The 19,056-nt window shown below is 40.3% G+C and overlaps 1 protein-coding gene across 4 annotated transcripts in view; it reads left to right on the top strand.

Moving 5' to 3' along the window:
- The first annotated feature begins 2,416 nt into the window (after positions 1-2,416).
- The window catches only part of RBPMS2 (RNA binding protein, mRNA processing factor 2), a 100,474-nt gene continuing 83,834 nt past the window's right edge, over positions 2,417-19,056 (top strand). The window contains exon 1 of one of the 4 annotated variants that reach the window (XM_029574985.1): positions 2,417-2,962. In XM_029574985.1, the coding sequence (XP_029430845.1) occupies positions 2,906-2,962 (57 nt within the window). In that variant the 5' untranslated portion in view covers positions 2,417-2,905. The remainder of the gene's footprint in view (positions 2,963-19,056) is intronic. The other 3 variants (XM_029574988.1, XM_029574987.1, XM_029574986.1) reach the window with 3 other exon arrangements.

Here is a 19,056-nt window from a genome sequence, read left to right as displayed (position 1 = left end):
CTTTTGGGCCCAACGAGGGTTCCGGGAGCGAACCCGAGGGGAATCACGTGACGTCGGTGCCACGTCAGAGTCACGCGGCGTCACGTGCTTCCCATTGAGTTTAGCCAACTGTTTTCGCTTAACCACAGTTAATTTGTTCAAATAATAAAGCGTTGGTCAACCTTTGGATCATTCTTTGAAGTGACGGAGCAGAAGCTATTTTCCAGAAATATGCAATCTCCCCCCTAGCTGCTGAAATTATTTGTTGGGATAACAATACGACAGCACTAACCCGATCTGTATATGGTATGTGTAAAAGAAAAAACTGGGGATCCCTGGGTACCCATTCTTCTGCAATATCAAACATCAGTTGAGTCACCTCATCCCAAAAGGAAACTATCGTCGGGCAATCCCACTACATATGCATGAAAGGTCCAGACCTACCACACCCCCGCCAGCAAAGCCCATCTAGGCTGGGATAAAGCATGTGTAGCCGAGCTGGAGTAAGGTACCACCTATAGAGTAATTCATACCCATTTTCAACCATCAGCGCTGAAGTAGAGCTTCTTTTAAAGGAAGCAAAGGTCCCACCTCCTTTCCCTACACAGTTCAGATCTTTCTCCCATCCCACAATATGAGAAGGAGGGACTTTAAAATCCCTATTTAACAGACTATAAATTCTGTCACAAGTTGTGCTTTATCACAAAATCCTTCAAAAAGAGACTTCCCCTGATTAAGAGTCATCGTCCCCCCACCCGCTTACATCCAACTGCGCCAAAGAAATGACACATCTGTAAATAAAAATAATAATCGGAAGAAGTTGAACTAAAAGTGTGCATCATCTCGTGAAAAGCCTTTGGGCCCTTGCCATCCCAAAAATGCCCCAACCTATAGCAACCCTTACCTTCCCATCTTTTTGCTAACACTACAGAGCACCCTGGGAGAAAACCCTTATTCATGAAGACAGAAGATCTGTAGTTGTATTGCCCATCTCCCACCAGACAACTCTTCCGCCGGTCCCAGATTTTTAAAGTGAGAGCCAGGGATGGCGGCAAAGATTCAGGTCCCATGTGCGCCTTGGGTGATAACCATGCCAGATGATCTGGAGAAATATCCTTCATGAAAGATCTTTCCAGGACTATCCACCTTTCCCTCGCCCCCTTATGCCAGTCCAATACTGCCCTCAGCTGCGATGCCACATAATACCAGTGAAGGCAGGGGACCCCAAGACTGCCCCAATCCTTAGGTAAATATAAGACTTTATATATATTTTATCCTCTTCCAGATAAAATGAAAACGTTTACGTTGCCACAAAGAGAGACACGCATCAGGAACAGCTATTGGCAAAGTTTGAAACAGATAGCTAAGCCTATGTAGAATATTCGGTTTTATAGCTGAAATTCTGCCCTCCCAAGATAAATTGCCCCTTTCCTACTTTTGGATATCATCTACAGTCTTTTGCCACACTGCTTCATACTTTAGGACAAAGAGGCCATCCAAGTGGGCACCAACCTTTACCCCTGAAGTAATTATTTTAAAAGGGTATTTCCTTTTTATCTCAGCCACCTGATCCCCTGGTAAAGTAATGTTCAAAAATTCAGATTTATCCACATTCAACTGATAACCAGACACGCTGCCAAATCTTGTTAATGCCTCAACAGGGATAAGCAAAAGAAAAACCAATGTTTTAAAATCCTACTGCAGGAGCGGATGTAAATACAGCCTCCCAGTGGGGTAAAATCTGGACTGGATCAACGTACCCTAAAAAAAATGGAGCCAATTGGCAACCCTACTGCTAAAACAAAATGTTTTAATGATAAATAGTACAACAGCACCCTAATTTATTTATGTCCATAGTAGTGTGCTTGGTAAAGTACAAAATCACGGAGGGGGAGGGGCTGGTTCACCTTGGAATACCATGCAATAGAAATCAGAGATACAAAGTTTAACAAAACTTTAAAATTATATAAGGTGATATCTTTTTATTGTACTAGCTCAATACAAATCAGATAAGGAGAATGAAGCTGTCTCACTTATATTAACAGCTGAATTAGTCAACTTGTAATCTTCTTTAAAAAAACAAAACAAAATACATGCTCCAGACCAGAGCATGCTTTTTTGGATTCCGAAGCAAAACAAACAAGGGAACTGCCTTCTTATTTAGGCAGCCCTCCTGCAAAGCAGGAGTCAGTCACTTCCAAACGTAATGTTTTCAAGAAACTGAAATAGATTCCTGCCGCTTTAAGAAAGTTCAATCATGCAAGTTCATCAAAGTTTAAAAACTTTTCATGCAAAAAAAAAAAAAGTTTGCAGCTGGGCAGTAATTGGCCGGGCGGTTTCCCAGGGCGACGGTGATGCAGTGGTGAGGGGGCCGGACCTGATTCCAGCTGAGTCCCATTTCCAACAATTACAGCAACGCTCTCTCTCCCCCTCCAGCCCCTATCGGGGGTTGTTTTTTTTTTTTTTAAACTTTAATTGATGATCGAATTGAAAAGGAGGAGAAACGGGATTAGGACTTCATTTGGATCCGCTTTCCCTTTACCTAATTTTCACTTTTATTTTCTTAATTAAATATCTAATACCAGCAAGCTACATGTGAAGCCACAGAGTATATAAAGACACTTCCCCTTCACTCTTTTTCACTTTCACAGCGCACCTTGTCCACTGTTTCACCTTTCTTTTTTTTTGTTTTCTTAGAAAGGAAAAGCTAAGTAAATCCTCTTGGAGTTTCACTTGGGACACTTCTGTCAATTCTTTCCACAGTTAAGCACTAAGCTTTTTTTTTCCCTTATTAAAACACATCTTTAAAATAAAGGAGGGAAGAAAATACCTTCTAAGACAACACGCTCCAAGAGGAAGGAAAAAAACCATAAAAAAAAAAAAGATTGTGGAATCTGTGGACGAAGCAGTTGTGAAACTTTCCAACATGAGCAACCTCAAGCAGCAGCAGGACACTGAGCACAGCACTAACAGCGAGGAAGAGGTGAGTTCAGCGCTGGGTTTCTCACACTTCTTTCCTTGCTTGCTGTTTGCAAAGCAAGAAGTTAATTTTTGTCTTAAAATACTGGTCTTTTTGTCTGTACTAGCACTTTTGACATGGTTAACTTTAATGTTTAGAAGCAAGTTAGAGTCGCTTCTTGAGCCTTGCGGGGGAAGAGGAAGTGAGAGATTTGGGATGAGATAGGTGGACTTTTTTTTTTTTCTTCTCTCTCTCTCGTGTTTCTGGTTACGGAAACGGCCGAGTGAGTTTGGCTCTGATATATTAAAGAGCGAGTTCTCGTAACGTTTGGGGGGCTGAGGTGTAATGTAAAGAGTAACACTGGAGCCAGCCTCACCTAAACCAGTCCTTGGAAACAGAATGGCACGGTCCCTCGCAGTTATGGGGGGGGGGGGGGGTCCGCAGCCTTCTCTCTCCGATGCCTCGGGCCGCGAGCTGTTCCCAGGTCCCTGGTGCAGCGCGCGGGCTGCAGAAAGGGCGCGTGGGTCTGTGTGCGTGTAAAAAGTGCGTAACTTAATTTTCACGTACAGGTCTCGCGCTATGGTGGGAAACACGGTTTAAAGGAGAAGACTTGCTCGGGAAACTACACCAAACCAAAGCGAGCCTAACGTGCGCGTAAGCTTTAGCATCGTACGGCGGAACGGGCTGTGGGCAGGACGCCTCCTAAGGGGACGAGGGACTTCCCTGGTTTGTTTGTACTGTAATGAAGCCATTGGAGCAGCTGTTTAAGCTGTTAATGTGGCCTTGTACACTGCCGAAGTCTTATGTAGGATTTCAGGCAAGAGGGACCTTCTCGGGTTCGGAGTTTTGTGTTTAATTTGTCACGGTCTTAAACAGCGAGACTTTGTTACTGAAACGGCCTTAACATGATTCGGCGTTTGGCCTCCGCAGCCTGGAGATAGAAATTGGGCCAAGCTTATCTAGGATGATACTTTCTTCTAAAGACTAGCTAGGTAGGTATACTTTGTCGGGGGGGGTATTTTAATACCATGTGGGTAGCTATTTAAATCTCTCCTAGAAACACTTCCTAAAGGTTGAGTAAGCTCCCCCAGATCCTGAACTCTCCTTACTAACAATAAACCTCGTTTCTAGGTCATTCTTATTTGAGACAATATGGCAAAAGGGGTCTTGGAGACCGAATACTTTCCTAGCTTCAGTGCTGCTGGCTCACTTTTTTCTTTATAAAGTACAAAAAGCTGCCTTCCCTCTCCTGGCTGATTTGTACACCTGAGCATCCTAGGGGTTGGAAACGGGAACAGTTCTAACTCTGGGCTCCTCTCTAGCTCCCTCGCCAGATGCTGTAGCATTTCTCCCTCTGAGGGCTGCATTTTGGTCTGATTAGTGACTCCTAGTAACAGGAGTTCAGTACTAACTTGAAATTCTTGCATGATCTACTCCCCAGCAGCTGAAGGTACTGGGGCCAGGGATTGTAAAAATGAGGACTTTTAATTGGGGAAACATTTTAAAATCTGGTGTTAATGCATCCCCTAGCTCAGCTCATAAAACTTGGCCATAACTGTTAAGAGATCTGGAGAAGCTAGCTTATTCACAAATGTGAATTTGTAAGAACTGTGGGGTCCATATAGCGCTAAGATGCATTGTGGTAGTCTGGAACTTGTTCCTTTCCCCCCACCCAAGGCTAAGCAGTTTAAAAGGGGACTATCTTTTTGTCTTTAAATTGACAGATCTACATGAATAGCCCTCTTGATTTCACGTTTGTTTTAAGGCTTTTATGTACATCTATTTTTATCTTGTGCATCTACTTCTGACAATGTATAACTCACCTGATGTAACTGTAAATAACACTTAGTTTCCTTTCCAATATATCTAAATGTCAACTGCATCCCTTGCACCTCAAACCAGTGTTAGGGCTACTAACTGGAAAAGCATGCAATACCATTGCTGTTCTGCACAAACATGTTCAATAAAACTGTAGATGACATGGAGCTCTGCCTCCCTTTTGAATTGGTAGTTGAATGGATAAACACATGACATGTTTCACTAAGTCATACTGGCAATGTGGCTTTCTGACCCATCTGAAGCAATGGCTTCTCCGTGCATGCAGCATGGAATAACTTTGGTTGTGGTTCTTACTACTTCCACTATCACTCAATCTAAAGATCCTACCTTTAATATTTCCTTTCTTCATGATCATATTGTGTATTACATAATATTGTATTTGGCAGTATTATAATATGCCTAGCGTTTTGAGGTCATACCATTGTCCACTGTCAACCCAGGTCAATAGCTAGTATCTGGCAGTGGCTAATAGGCAACAAGAAATGGGACTTTCCTATTTTCAAACAAGGATGGCAGTTTCCAAGTCTGACTAATGTAGATCTGGTCAACCTTTTTTATTTTTTAACCCATCTATACTGTTAATCTAATCTTTGCCAGAAGATGCATGGACTATAAAATACCATTTTAATGTTATAAATATGCTGCCAGTTTATGGATTGTCCTTAGTGCTAACTGAAAGGGTAAATGTTTTTGTACTGATTTTATTCTATCTCCTGCCATCTGTCAAATTATCACCAAAATTAAACCAGCTATTCATCCACATTACCCAATCCAGTTGGTTCACTGAAAGAAGTAAACTATTGTTACTTCTAAAATCACTACCTTAATCTCTCACTTTCTGAAGGATTCATTCCATCTGGGTTAAATCAAACTGATAAAGCTAATACTGAAAAATAAAACCACTAGAATTGATTGGGATAGCTTTTATCCTATTTCCAACTTGTCTTTTCTCTCAAAGGTTCTTAAACTGTGAACCCCTTGGAAGACCAAGATTCTTTCCAAATTTTGATTTAGGAAACATCAACTGACTCTACTCCTTAACGGATGATTTATGAGTATTTGATTCTGGTGAATCTTATTTTCTTGTGCTAATTGATTTAACTGCAGCCTTTGATACTGTGGATCATACCCTGTTATACCAGTTGATCAACATTGGGATTGGTGGAAGTGTACTCAGGAAGGAAGAGAACCATCTAATAGGTCATTCCAAATTAAACTGGCCAATCACATCTGAAATTTTCCATATAGATACAGGAGTCCCTCAAGATTCATCCCTATTGGCAACATTATTTCATATACTTCCCCTGTGTAAGTTACTGGTGTCTAGAAACTTAATTCTTGTATGCTGATGACATAATTCTAGATTCTACTTCCAAATCACTTGAACATAGTGACACTATATCAAGACTATATGAAAGCTATTCAGCAAATCCAGTCTCAACTTAAACTAACATTAAACCCCAATAAGACAACTTGGCTAAGGAGAAATTTCTGATAAAACCAACCACTGGTTCTGGATTTGGGACCCATCAAATTAGTCTCTCACAAAGTATGTGACTTAGGGATCCAGTTAGATGAAAATCTTACTTTGAAAAAGCACATCAATAAATTAGTCAACATAGGTTATGCCAAGTTGTGTGTTTTACAACAGCTGAAACCTCTGAGGATTTTCATACAGTATTGCAAGCATTTTCTCAAACCTAGACTATTACTGAGTCTTCTCATGTGTTAAAACCCCTACAATTACAAAACACCTTAGCTAGAGTCCTTAAGAACAAAGGAATTTGATCACATTACAGCCACTCTGATTTCACTGCACTGGCTACCAGTACAATCTTGAATATATTACAAAATATTAATGCTAATATTCAAAATTCATTCTAGTGATTCTGGTCTGTGTAGTTGTAATTTCACACCTCTCAGCAAGCACTAAGATTCCAAAATAGAGGACATCTAGTTCCAACAGAGCGCACACCTGACCCAAGTGAGACCGTACATTTTTTTTATAGTGGGTCCAAAGCTTTGGAATTAACTACCTGAGATGTTATATCCAATACCAGATTTAAATGTGAGCTAAAAACATGGCTGTTTAAAAACGCATATAATCTTACCTAAAATCAAGTGTAAGAACCATATCATGGGTGAGGGTTTAATTTTGAAACAGGCATAAATTGAGAAGTGAGGTAACTTCAATACTAAGTGAGAACTCCTTGGACTGGAAGCAAGTAGGACAGATGCAATGAAACATTACAATGTACAACTACGAAGATGGATTAGTTGTATTCTGTTTTATGTATTAGCTAGCAGAATTTGTATTGGAGCTTTTCACTTCAGTTCTAAAATTATGAATGTTTTGTAAACCATTGTGATCTTGATATGTAAAAACTGTATATAAATCTCTTCCCCAAGTTGAAAAGCCCTGATCTGAGTCCTTAAGGGGATATATCAATGTCCTTTACCTCTGTACCTCTTTCTAATTGAGCTATATCTTTTTGAGATGGGAGGACCAGAACTGTAAAAGTTCTGAGCATTGTCAGATTAACTTTTTTTACACTGGGGGGATACTTGTTCTGGCTTTTTTGCCAAGCTGAAACACTTAAAATTAACCCTACCCCTGCAAATACACCAGGGCCTACCTGACCCCTACTTACCCATTCTGTAGGGGCCACTAGCTGGAAAAAGGCAGTAATGATTCATAGCTGCTCCTGCCCCTCCAGTTTAACTTTAAAATTTGCAGAGCCTTGGGTCCAGCTGATACTATATTTTACAGCTGTTAAAGCAATATAGCCATAACCTTTACTACCACAAAACAATATAGTGCTTACTACCCCTGAGGTGGGTACTATCTCTTTAAAAGGAAACTGGTAGAGCAGGAGCAACTGGAGATTATTGGGCTCCTTTTGAGTCAATGACCTTATGGAAGGGGTAAGTGGGTCCTGGGTAGGCCATGCTGTATCTTCAGGAGGGTGGAAGGCTGAAGTCTTCAGTCCCCAGTAGTAAGGGGGTAGGGAGGCTTTTTGTTCAGTAACCAAAAATATCCAAGAACTTGTAAGTCATTAGTTCGTTTCATTTCAAATGAATAAACATTCTCTGTTCCAAAAACAGCATTGATTTGAAAGATGCACAACCCCCCATCTAAAGTTGGGTTTTTTAGACTAAATTTCTTAAGTAACATTTTGAGACACAAAATAACAAAGGCTTCTAAATGCCAAATTTGTCAAATTAGGATAAGTTGAGGAGAAATCACATGTACTCAAGCACACTAATTCCAGCAGCCCTTCTAATTAATGGTCCACTTCTGTGCTAATATCTTACAACTCAACTAGGAGACCTGGACTACTTCTGCATCATTGGGGCTGGGATCTGGTGCCATGAACCTTGTCACAACTACCTGGCGACTTATTCTAACCTCTCAACTCACCTTGCCTGTCATAGCAGTGACAGTGCATGGCTCCTGGCCGAAAACTAGAGCTGCTTCTGCAATCCATAATCAGACCCAAAACCTAGTCTGTAGGTGTTGCCTTTGGATGACTAGTTCTCTCCCCCCCCCCCCCCCCCCCCCAAGGGATTGTGAATGCTTCAGAGGCAGCCTCCCTAGTTCCAGCCAAGCTACAAATCAAATCCTGGGCCGTAGGTATGATAGTGCTGTCACTAAAACATCATATAAGCCTGCAAAATTCTGTTAAAGCAGATATTTTCTGATCTTGGACATTGGTTACTATTAGCTTCAAAAGTTGGCTCCTGTGAATCTTCTTGGTAGATGGGTGCTGGTGACGCAGCAGCTGACATAACTGTTCATTATTCAGAGTTTGTAGGGATTTTTCTTCCCTTGATGAACCTGGAATCGATATGAGTGCCTTAAGACATGACCAAAACTAACTGGAATTGACTCATTCCACACTTTAAATTGTCATGATGTACTTAGACCTCAACTGCTGTATAAATCTACATTTGTTCTAGTTCAGTGGGAATTGGTGCTCATGCCACAAATCCTGTTTCTTTATGACTCAGCAAGCATTTGGAGACTTTCTTGTAAGTCTGAGTGGTTCTTGTGATATCAAATGACAGCTTAAGCCCAACACTTGGTGGGAATGACGTGACCAGACACCTTCAGCTATACAATCATTCATTCCTTATTGCAGAGATTTTTGACTTTATATTTTATGGGAGGCTTTTGCATTGCTTAGTTCATATTTACATAATACAAATAGAAATAAAAGTAAACTCTTACCTTAATCCAGAGCCACACAGCTGAAGATCAGTTTGACTTAGTGAAGAGATCTCAGACTTTGTTATGCAGATGAGAAATTCACACCAGCTTTTCTAGTAACTTTCTCTAGTTACAGCATCTTGGCTGTTCCAGTGCAATGGTGTGGCACTTTGGTAGTAACGCAGCACAGGGGATAAGTTCATCTATTTAATCTTCTTGCCCCTCTCCACAAATATTAACATGTAAACTAAATCTGGTGTTCTTACATTTTAAAGTGTCAAAACTACAGGAGAATTGGCTTGCATGAGGTATTTATTTCACTATTCCTTTTTGGACTTCATAACATAACCAGTTCTAATTGCACTGAACTTAATTTGCAGCTATCCATGGTTTTTCTGTAGTGTCTAAAACCAGCCATGAATAACCATCCGCAGAGGACAGATTGCAGGTTCTCTTGAAACCCACTGTTGTGAATTTGGCCACTAGGTGTCACCCCTATAGTCATTCTTCTCCACCCACCCACTTGTTACAGACCAGTCCAAGCAGCAGGGACTGGTTGTAGAATACAACCCAGGTCTCATGCTCAGCTGTATACAGCACTGCCAGCTGCAACTGGCCTGTCCCTGCATGATCTCTCATAGCAAGTAATATGCAAATCAGTATATCTAATCTCTTGACTAAAACATGCAGCTTTTTTCTTTTGCACCCTTAGGTCTGTCTTGCTTCTCTAGTCTTTAACTGAAGGTCTTCACTAATTTCAGTTAAGTGATTATCATGCATCCTGGATATTATCTATAGTGTAGTCAACTTTATGTATTATATACCACGGCATGTTCGGGACATCACCTCAGTTTTCATGTAACAATAATGCAGCGACAGGCTTTACAAATAACACAAGGGAAATATAGCAACAGGCATTACACAGTAAACAAATATAGTAACAGGAAGTGAACTAACCAATGGAATTATGTACAGTAAAGAAATAGGGGAATAGCAATATGACAGTGAGGGGATATTTGGGGGGGGGGGGGGGAGTTCAGAGGGGAAAAAGAGTAACGGGAGGGAAGATTTCTAAGCTAATATTAGGAGGGAGACATTGGCAGGGGATGCGACCACTGAGGAGGTGGAAGGGTAGGTGATAGGGTTCAGGTGAATGCTTTTTAAAAAAAACCATGTCTTGAGATTCTGCTTGAATTTTCTTGGATGTGGTTCTTGGCAGAGCCATCTTTCAAAGAGAAGGTCCTGCGAGGGAGAGGGCACGTTCTCTGGTCACTAGCTTAGTAAGTTTGGGTGAGGGAGTGTGCAGAGTTGCAAGGTATTGCTTTCTGGTTGGTCTGTCAGAGGAGCGGAAATGGAGGTGCTCGTTGACCCAACGCATATCTTCGTTGTGGAGCGATTTGTGAATGATGGTGAGTGATTTGACTTGGATAACCCTTGATGGGCAAATGCTACATGATTTAGGAATAGTAAATTACAGGTACTGATGCTAGAACAGCTATTTGACCACAGCTTTGGTATCACTATCAGGTACAGCTGCAGGAACTAGTGTTCATGAGGAACAATTTCAAAATTCTTTTTAAAACAGAATAGTGAACAGATACGAATGCCTGTAATTAAGTTGTGAATACAAATACTTTAAAAACATCATGTGTATGAATGCCAGAATTCTGAGAAATGTTAACATTGTTTGCTCAGTGAAGATATAGACCTAACAGGCATCTGACCGGTGGAAGAATAAGCAATGGGATACTAAGGAAGATCAAACTGGCAAACAAGTGGCACCATGTTAAGGATGGCAGAGCTGGATAAAACTTCTGCATGAAATAGCACTCTGGGAATTTCTATCCCAGTGGTTCTAATGTGACAAGTACAATTTATTTGGCAAGGATGAGAAAACTGTAAAAAGCTAAGATTAAACAGACTGGTAAAATTCCCAGTGTAATGTGACTTAGAAGTATTCCTAAATATCACTCTAGGACATGCTAGAGGTAAACTTCCTGGATGCTATAAACCAGCTTCATACAGCAACTGGTCATGAAAACAATTTTAGATCTAGTTTGCGAATGCAGGACCATGGTGGATCCACTTAGCAATAGTGATTATTTAAATGTATAATCTTGACACTTTTTAGTCATGCAAGGAGGCTCACATAACAGAGAATTAAAGGATAAAGACTTAAAACATCTCACCTAAATGTGAAATGAAATCACTGCTCAATCCAGTAGGTTGCTTTTCAAAACTTGAGAATTTAAGTAGCTTTTTAAAGTCTCTGGAGGGGGCACTGATTAACCACCCCAGAAATGTTCTATAATTGTAGCCCAGTTATGAATATTGCTCTTATCATGTGAGATCCAGTTTTGCTACTTTAATAGTAGGTACTTCCAACAGGTTTCGAATACAATTGTCTGTAGGATTTATATAGATGGAAAGTAGTGCTCAACCACAAGGACAAAACATAATGTAATTATTTGAGCCATCACTGGAGAATGGATATTAACTACTGCAGTAGCATTTTTAACTTAAAAAAAGTTACAATGAGGAAATTAGAAAAACCTTGCCAACAGCTTTTTAAGTTTGCATGAGGTATGGCTATTTAAACACATTTAATCTGGGCTTCCAAGATGGTATTCCATCCATTAAAGGTCAAAGGAAGATAACTAGCATGGTTTAATGGTGATGAGAGGCATCCAAAAGGGTATACTTCAAAAATGGAAAGCAGACCCAAACAAATAGGGAAGAGCATACGGATATAAGGTAGGCCAAGAGAACTTGAAAAGCTTGTCATAGAGAAAAAGCAAACTTTTTTCAAATACATTTGAAGTGGAAGAAAAACCCCAATGTGGGTCAGACCCACTACATAGCCAAGAGTAAAGGACATATTAAAGGACAAACTAAATGAATATTGCATGTTGCAGGGAAAGAGCATGCAGATATTTGATTCTGAGCAAATTCAACTTCTGTAATGGAGGATGCAATAGATCAAATTGATAAACTAACACCTGCAGGAGTTGATGGCTCTGAAAACTAGAATAAATTCTCCAAGCTTGCAAAGTTCAAAGGGCAACCACAATGAGGTGCAAGGAACAGCTGCCCTATAAGTAAAGGCTAAAGAGGTGTTGGGGTTCAGCTTGGAGAAGAGACTGAGGGGTAGGTATGATCTACAAAATCATGAAAGGACTTTAACAGGTAAATATAAATCAGCTACTTAGACAATAAAAGGACTAGGGGCACACCATGAAGTTAGCAAGTAACTAATTTAAAACCACAAAATTTTCACTCAATGTATAATTAAGCTCTGGAGTTAATTGCCAGAGGATGTGTTTTAAGGCAGTATATCTGGTTTTAAAAGGTTTGGATAACTTTCTAGAGAAGTCCATAAACTGCTATTAATCAAAAGAATAGTAGCTTGGAATCTAATGTTTGGATACTTGTGACTTGGATTTACCACTGTTGGAAACAGGACGCTGGGCTTGATGGACCCTCAGTCTGACCCAGTATGGCATCTTATGTTAGGTTTTTACCAATAACATATGGAAATGTGAGTTTGGTGGGACATTAACCTTCTGGCTATCAAAAGGTAGTTATTCCAGAGCTCCTAAAATAGCCTCTGCTGAAGTATACTTCTCAAATATTAAGCTCTCCCATATGGATAATACTACTAAAGATGAAAGATACTGGAAAAGGTGTTTTTTATGGTTCACCTTTTGGTATTATGTTATGACTATTTTTGGGGCTTTTTATTATAAGTTTCCAGAAATATTAGACTAGAGCACTTTTCTATAATCTGAAATGACACTGAGTACTGACTCATTGTTCATGTGAAGTGCATCCTATGGTTGAGGCATTGTTTAGAAAATCAGAAGCTGGGATTACAGAATCTGTTCATTTGGGTAATCAAAGTGGAGTGACATACAGGGGCCAAAACCCAGCATAATTCCATGTTAAGTAGAGACCTAAAAGTGCTGACAAGCAGTTCAGGGACCCTGGAGCATGGTTGTAAACTAACTGAAACTGGAAAATGTCTGAAGCTTAACTGAGCTTCAAAATTCAGTGGGTTTGGAAAATTTGCTACAGATTTTAAAATTATTTAAAGCAGTTTCCATCTGATTGTCTGTCAATTTTGGAATCTTAAAATTTCTTTCCAATTTTTCTTAAATCCACCAGTAAAATTCTGAAGGATTTCCTCAAAGGATGTGATGGAAACCAGAAAATTCTTTCAGACTAAAACCAGCCTGGTTTGTGTTCATCTCTATCTGACAACTCTGGCAGGATACCAAAACACAAGGATCCTGGCCAGCAGGAACAACTGAATCAGTTCTGCTTCTTTTAGTTGTCATCCTAGTGACTTCTAGAAATTGTGGATCTTTCAAGTCTCTACCATTTGCAGTGAGTTAATCTGAAAATGTTTTCACTCAGGTCTTAAACTTAAGAATATTCAGTAGGATAAATATGCTAACGCATGTACATGAATAACTATCTGGATGTTTCCCAGATACCTTTCAAACCCAACCAGCTATGCTTGAATATAGCAGATTAGAGACATACCTAGATACCTCTGCTTTAACTGGCTATATTCAAATGACATAGCTGGTTAAGAGGCAAAAATTAAATTCTGTCCTATGCATACATCATTGTTCAGAGCCCCAAATGGAAATGTTTGAATTCTTCTTTATTTTGGTTTCTATCACCTCTGCTGGAAGTCTGTTGCAATCGTCAGTTCAGTGTGCTGCAGCAGTCAAAGCAAACAATGTTGGGAATTATTAGGGAATGGTGAATAAAATGGAAAATGTCATAATGCCTCTGTATTGCTCCATGGTGAGACCGCACCTTGAATACTGTATATAATTCTGGTCACCGCATCTCAAAGATATAATTGCGATGGAGAAGGTAGAGAAGGGCTACCAAAATAAGGGGAATGGAACAGCTCCCCTAAGAGGAAAGACTAAAGAGGTTAGGACTTTTCAGCTTGGAGAAGAGACGGCTGAGGGGGGATATGATAGATGTTTAAAATTATGGGAGGTCTAGAACGGGTAGATGTGATCTGTTTACTCTTTCGGATAGACTAGGGGGCACTCCATGAAGTTAGCATGTGGCACATTTAAAACTAATCGGAGAATTCTTTTTTACTCAATGCACAATTAAACCCTGGAATTTGTTGCCAGAGGATGTGGTTAGTGCAGTTAGTATAGCTGTGTTTAAAAAAAAGATTGGATAAGTTCTTGGAGGAGAAGTCCATTACCTGCTATTAAGTTCACTTAGAGAATAGCCACCGCTATTACTAGCAATGGTAACATGGAATAGACTTAGTTTTTGGGTACTTGCCAGGTTCTTATGGCTTGGATTGGCCACAGTTGGAAACAGGATGCTGGGCTTGATGGACCCTTGGTCTGATCCAGTATGGCATTTTCTTATGTTATGTCCACCTCTCTGACAATGTCTTTCCCATCTTCTGAAATGAATTTATAATTAACAGCCATAGTGAACATACAGTGCTGTACAAAAGTCATAATTCTCTGCCCTAAAGAGCTTACAATTTAAGTTTGAGAACAGGGAATTTAAGTGACTTGCTCACTTAAGTGAGTGGTAGGAAGAACTGAAACTCTCTACATTCATGGCGCTCTGCTTTAATCATTAGCACTATAAATCCCAGAATGCCTTGGAATACAGGAGTGGACTTTTCCATTATTTAAGGTCAGCATGTTCAACTCTGAGCATACTAAACATATGGAAGGGGTCCCTTAATCTGAGATAATCCCTGGTACCTGTACTACAATGTGAAGCTGTTTCTAGATTTCTCCCTTTTGACTCTTGATGTAAGTACCTGGTTGGTATCCTCTCCTTTCTCCCAAGACAGATTTAAGGCACCTGGTATAAGTACTAGATTAATTCACATAAGCTTTTTTTTTTTTCCCTCAAATCTTCAAGGTCCTGTTGGGCAAACCTCCACAGCCCAAAGAATACGCACAGGGAAAAAGAAAATAGAAACTGGAATCCTCAACCTACTAGCATCTTATCTTCTAAAATGCAACCAGAAACTGAGCTACAGCCCTTGTGTGTATCCACTGCTCTACACACTGCTGCTTGGGTGCTAGTCAACTGACCAGAATTGAGTCAATATCTAAGAACCCTGGAATGGGGATGCCTAAAATGCTATCTGCTCATTACCTATTCCTACCAATTACAATGCTTCCTGTACCTGGTTACACTTGTATTAAGCTGATACTAGGTAATCAATTCCACAGTAGTACTGTGGAATGAACTTGGTTGGTGAATTCTTGTTGGTATAATTAGATTTATCAACTGCTTTACTGTTTAATACCCAAAGTGATGTACAATTATAAAACAAAATATAAGATACATAGTGAGGTTTTGACGTGATCTGGTTAAAATGTAGGTACCATGGCTACTGGGGGGGAATGACACTTAATCAGAACTAGGAAAAGTACAATTAAAAGGAAGAAAAATGAAAGAATTAACATTGGGTGGGTGGGCCAAACACTTCTCCTACTGTTCATCTTTCCTGGTCATTTTCAATGTTTAATGTAGTAAACTTTTTTTCTTGGCTTGAATACATGGAGCACATGTTTGTGGCTATCAAAATCTAGATAAGATGCATTAAGGAGCAATAGGGAAAAACAGTATCTGAATGTATCTTACTTTGAAGTGCCAAAAAGCAGGATATAAAATATAAATTGCTGTTAAAACAATGGCAAACATTCACAAGGTCATTTTATATGGTTGAGTTCAACATATCTGGTTTAAAGTTACTTTAATGTGGATTTAGACTCCCTAGTGTTCATTAGCTACTGTCTTCCTGCGAACTAAATAACTAGCTTATTTTCTTAGCTGCTAATTGGAAAGTGGCATGAAGACTTGTCTCCATTTTACTCTGTTCTACTGTGCAACTTCTTACAAACATAAATTATTATAAAATGGCCATATCTAGTTTTTCTAATTTTAAGAAGATAGGAATATTGAAAGATAGATGCAGTATCTGTAGGCAAGCTTTGGGGGGGATATTGCATTTTTTTTGGGGGGGTAGGGGTTTGTCACTTGAAGCTCCACACCCATTTTCCCTTACTGTCCATCCTCTGTTCCTCTTCCCATCCTTCCACTCCCTCCTATGAAAACTTCTAGCCTTTAATTTCAATCTCTCCTTATCTCTGCTAGCACTTGACTTTTTCTTTCCTTTCTGCCTTAAGTTTATTTTCTGCTCTTGTTTCTTTATCATTTACTTTTCTTCCATGTGCATCTTATTCTATCCCTTGGCTCTGCACAGTCCCATTATCTTCTCACCCTGTCCTGCCACTTGGGACTTAGGTTTACTTTTGTATACAAATTAAGGAGCAAAGGTGGGACCAAGGCTGGGTATGAATTACCCCCCCACCCCCCAAAACAATCTTATACGCATGTGAACAATTCTCACTTCACTCCTATGGGGGAACCACAACTGACTTACACCACTAGTTCTGCTCTGCTTCATCAGGTCCAGGAAATGAGAACGTGTTCTCAGTCATTCTGCTAGAAATTAAGCCCTGGGGTAATGCACACAAAGGGTTGAAGTTTTTCAGATTTGGACCTTGTGAACACTAGCTGAAGGCCAGAGCTGAAGCCTACCTTAACTGGCATTTCTGCTTTAATTTTAATCTTGTGCTGATTCAACTTTTTTTTTGGTTTTTTTTGTTTGTTTACTCTGCAGTGTCTGCTTCAGGATCTCTTCCCTGCAGAATAGGAGTGGAAGAGCTGGATCTGGTAGCAGTTGCTGTTCTCTGTGCCAGGCTCATCCTGTCCCCTTTTCTCTGTAGCTGCCTGGGGGGAGGGAGAACACCCCTACTACTGTTCCTATTAAGCCTGAAAGTAGAGTATCTGTTCTAGGTTGGTCTTCCACACCAAATTAAACCCAGCTGCCACTTCCCATTTCTCAACATTTTGCATCTCTACCATGATCCCTTCTTGTTTACCTCTAAGTTCCCTTCTAACCTCTCATCCTTTCTTGTCTTATCAGTCCATGTCCCTTCTTGGTGCTCTCTGCTAACTTAGCCTCTTCCCTCACAGCCTTTGCTCCTCTCGCCATTCCTTTCAGTTCTCCTCTGACCCTCATGCAGTAGTCATTCTCCCTGCTAGTATCCCATTTTAAACTATATTTCCAGCAATGTTCTCAGCTCCCTTGCTCTCCAACTCCACCACACCTCAGGAAGCCTATCATACACTGCTACTGCTCTCTAGGTGTCCCCCCTCCCCCCCAACAGCCCATTGGTCAGACACTGAGCAACCAGCCAATAGGCTGCAGGGGGAGGCAGGAGCAATAGCAAGGAGACACTCATTACTGTGTTTCTCCACATCCTGCTTCCAAGCTATAGGTGTGCAAGAGACACTTGGGGGTGCTCAGGCACCCACAGAATTGGTGCCTATGGTAACAACCCTAAACATTCTGCTGGGAAGACTTGATGGGCCTTTTTAGATATGTCATTTACTATGTTACTAGTACAGTATACTCCTTAGTACCATGTTTTTTAAACAAAGGCCATCTAGTGGAGATCACAGGGAGCTGTTGAATGTAGGGAAGGCTTGGCTGTATTAGAATGTTTTAGATTAATGCAGTTGGAGCTTTTTATTGTTGCAAGGTGAGGTAACCAGTTCAACGGGCTAGCAGTACTTTCTTGCTTGCTCCCCCCCCCCCCCTCTAGCTCCATTTGTGGGTTCTAAATCTGGCAGATTCTTGTCTCCTGGCAAGGTGGGGTGGTTGCCACAGGACCATTTTGGGGGGGTACTCTTTGCCATTCCCAAAATGTTGCTGCCTGAGGTGGTTGCCTCACCCTGCTTCATGATAGCACCACTCTTGTTGAGGTCAGTTTTGATTTCCATGTTATCATATAGGTAGATCATTCAAGTCTGACAAGGGATTGTTAAATTCCATCTGTGTATTATGCACAGCTTGGTGAGATTCGGACCTCTTCATTGCCAGTCCCATTTTTTTTTCAAATTCTCTGCCAGCTGATGTGGCAATTATCTGCCCTATGCAGTTGAGTCAGTTACAATCCCATCTACTTGCAGTAGCATAGGTCTGACCTCGCATCTCAGATTTGACAGCTATTTTCTATAGGCTGCTAGCTGTAAAACCTTTTCTTGTGTACTTTTGTGTAACTTCATGGATTTTTATCTACTAACAGCTGTGTAGATTACACTTTTTTTAAAAATATTTAAAGGTAGACACTTGCATTAATACACCTCATGGCAGTATTATGAGTGGAATAACAATCAAATGAATCTTTAATCTTCTGGTCTTTGTCCAGAACTATTGCATGACTTGTTAGTTCTAATGCCTTGTGTAATGGCCCCATTGCTAATACAAAGAGGAGTGGAGAAAGTGGCCAACCTTGCCTGGTACCTCTCACTTTGAAGTATTTTCCACTATTCTCCTCTTGCAGACATTAGGTGATTTTTTTTTAACTTGCAAGCCAAATTATTTTGGACCTATTCCAATTGTAAGGAACAGTTCCAGATATTTGAGTGAAGCCTATCAAAGGCAGCCTTGGCATCTACTTCCAGTACCATAGAAGGAAATGTAACTCTGCATGTGTTCAGAGTTTCTAGGAATAAATTTAATCTGATCATAACGAATGAGGGATGGCAATACATCTGCAAGTCTGGCAGATAATATCTTGGTGTACTTGTGGATCTAGCACAGTTTATTTTCATTCCTATTTGCCTTTGGTATCCATATGATTTTTCATAGGACAAGATTTTGCCCCCCATCCTTGAGTGTTATGTCAGCCAGTTGTCCAGCAAAGGACTTGTAAAACTCAACTGGTAATTATGCCCTGGTACCATACTTGGCTTTTAAGGGTCTGTTGCCTGAAGTGTGTAGAAAGTCTAATTCCAATCTTAGTTTTGAATTGATGGTAGCTGAATTAAGTCCAGGTATGCTTCTACTTGGTTATCCTGTGTAACAAATTCTCAGAACTGTCTAACTTCTGTTCCTTACTCTAAATTTGCCCTTGCTATCTAGCTTATGTTACAGGCTAATGTGGCTTTGTGCAGTTCGTAAACAGGTAACACGTTTGCCATT

The sequence above is a fragment of the Rhinatrema bivittatum genome, chromosome 13 (genome assembly GCF_901001135.1).
Source record: "Rhinatrema bivittatum chromosome 13, aRhiBiv1.1, whole genome shotgun sequence".
In the NCBI taxonomy this organism is placed as follows: Eukaryota; Metazoa; Chordata; class Amphibia; order Gymnophiona; family Rhinatrematidae; genus Rhinatrema; species Rhinatrema bivittatum.
This window is presented reverse-complemented; position numbering and strand designations above follow the sequence as displayed.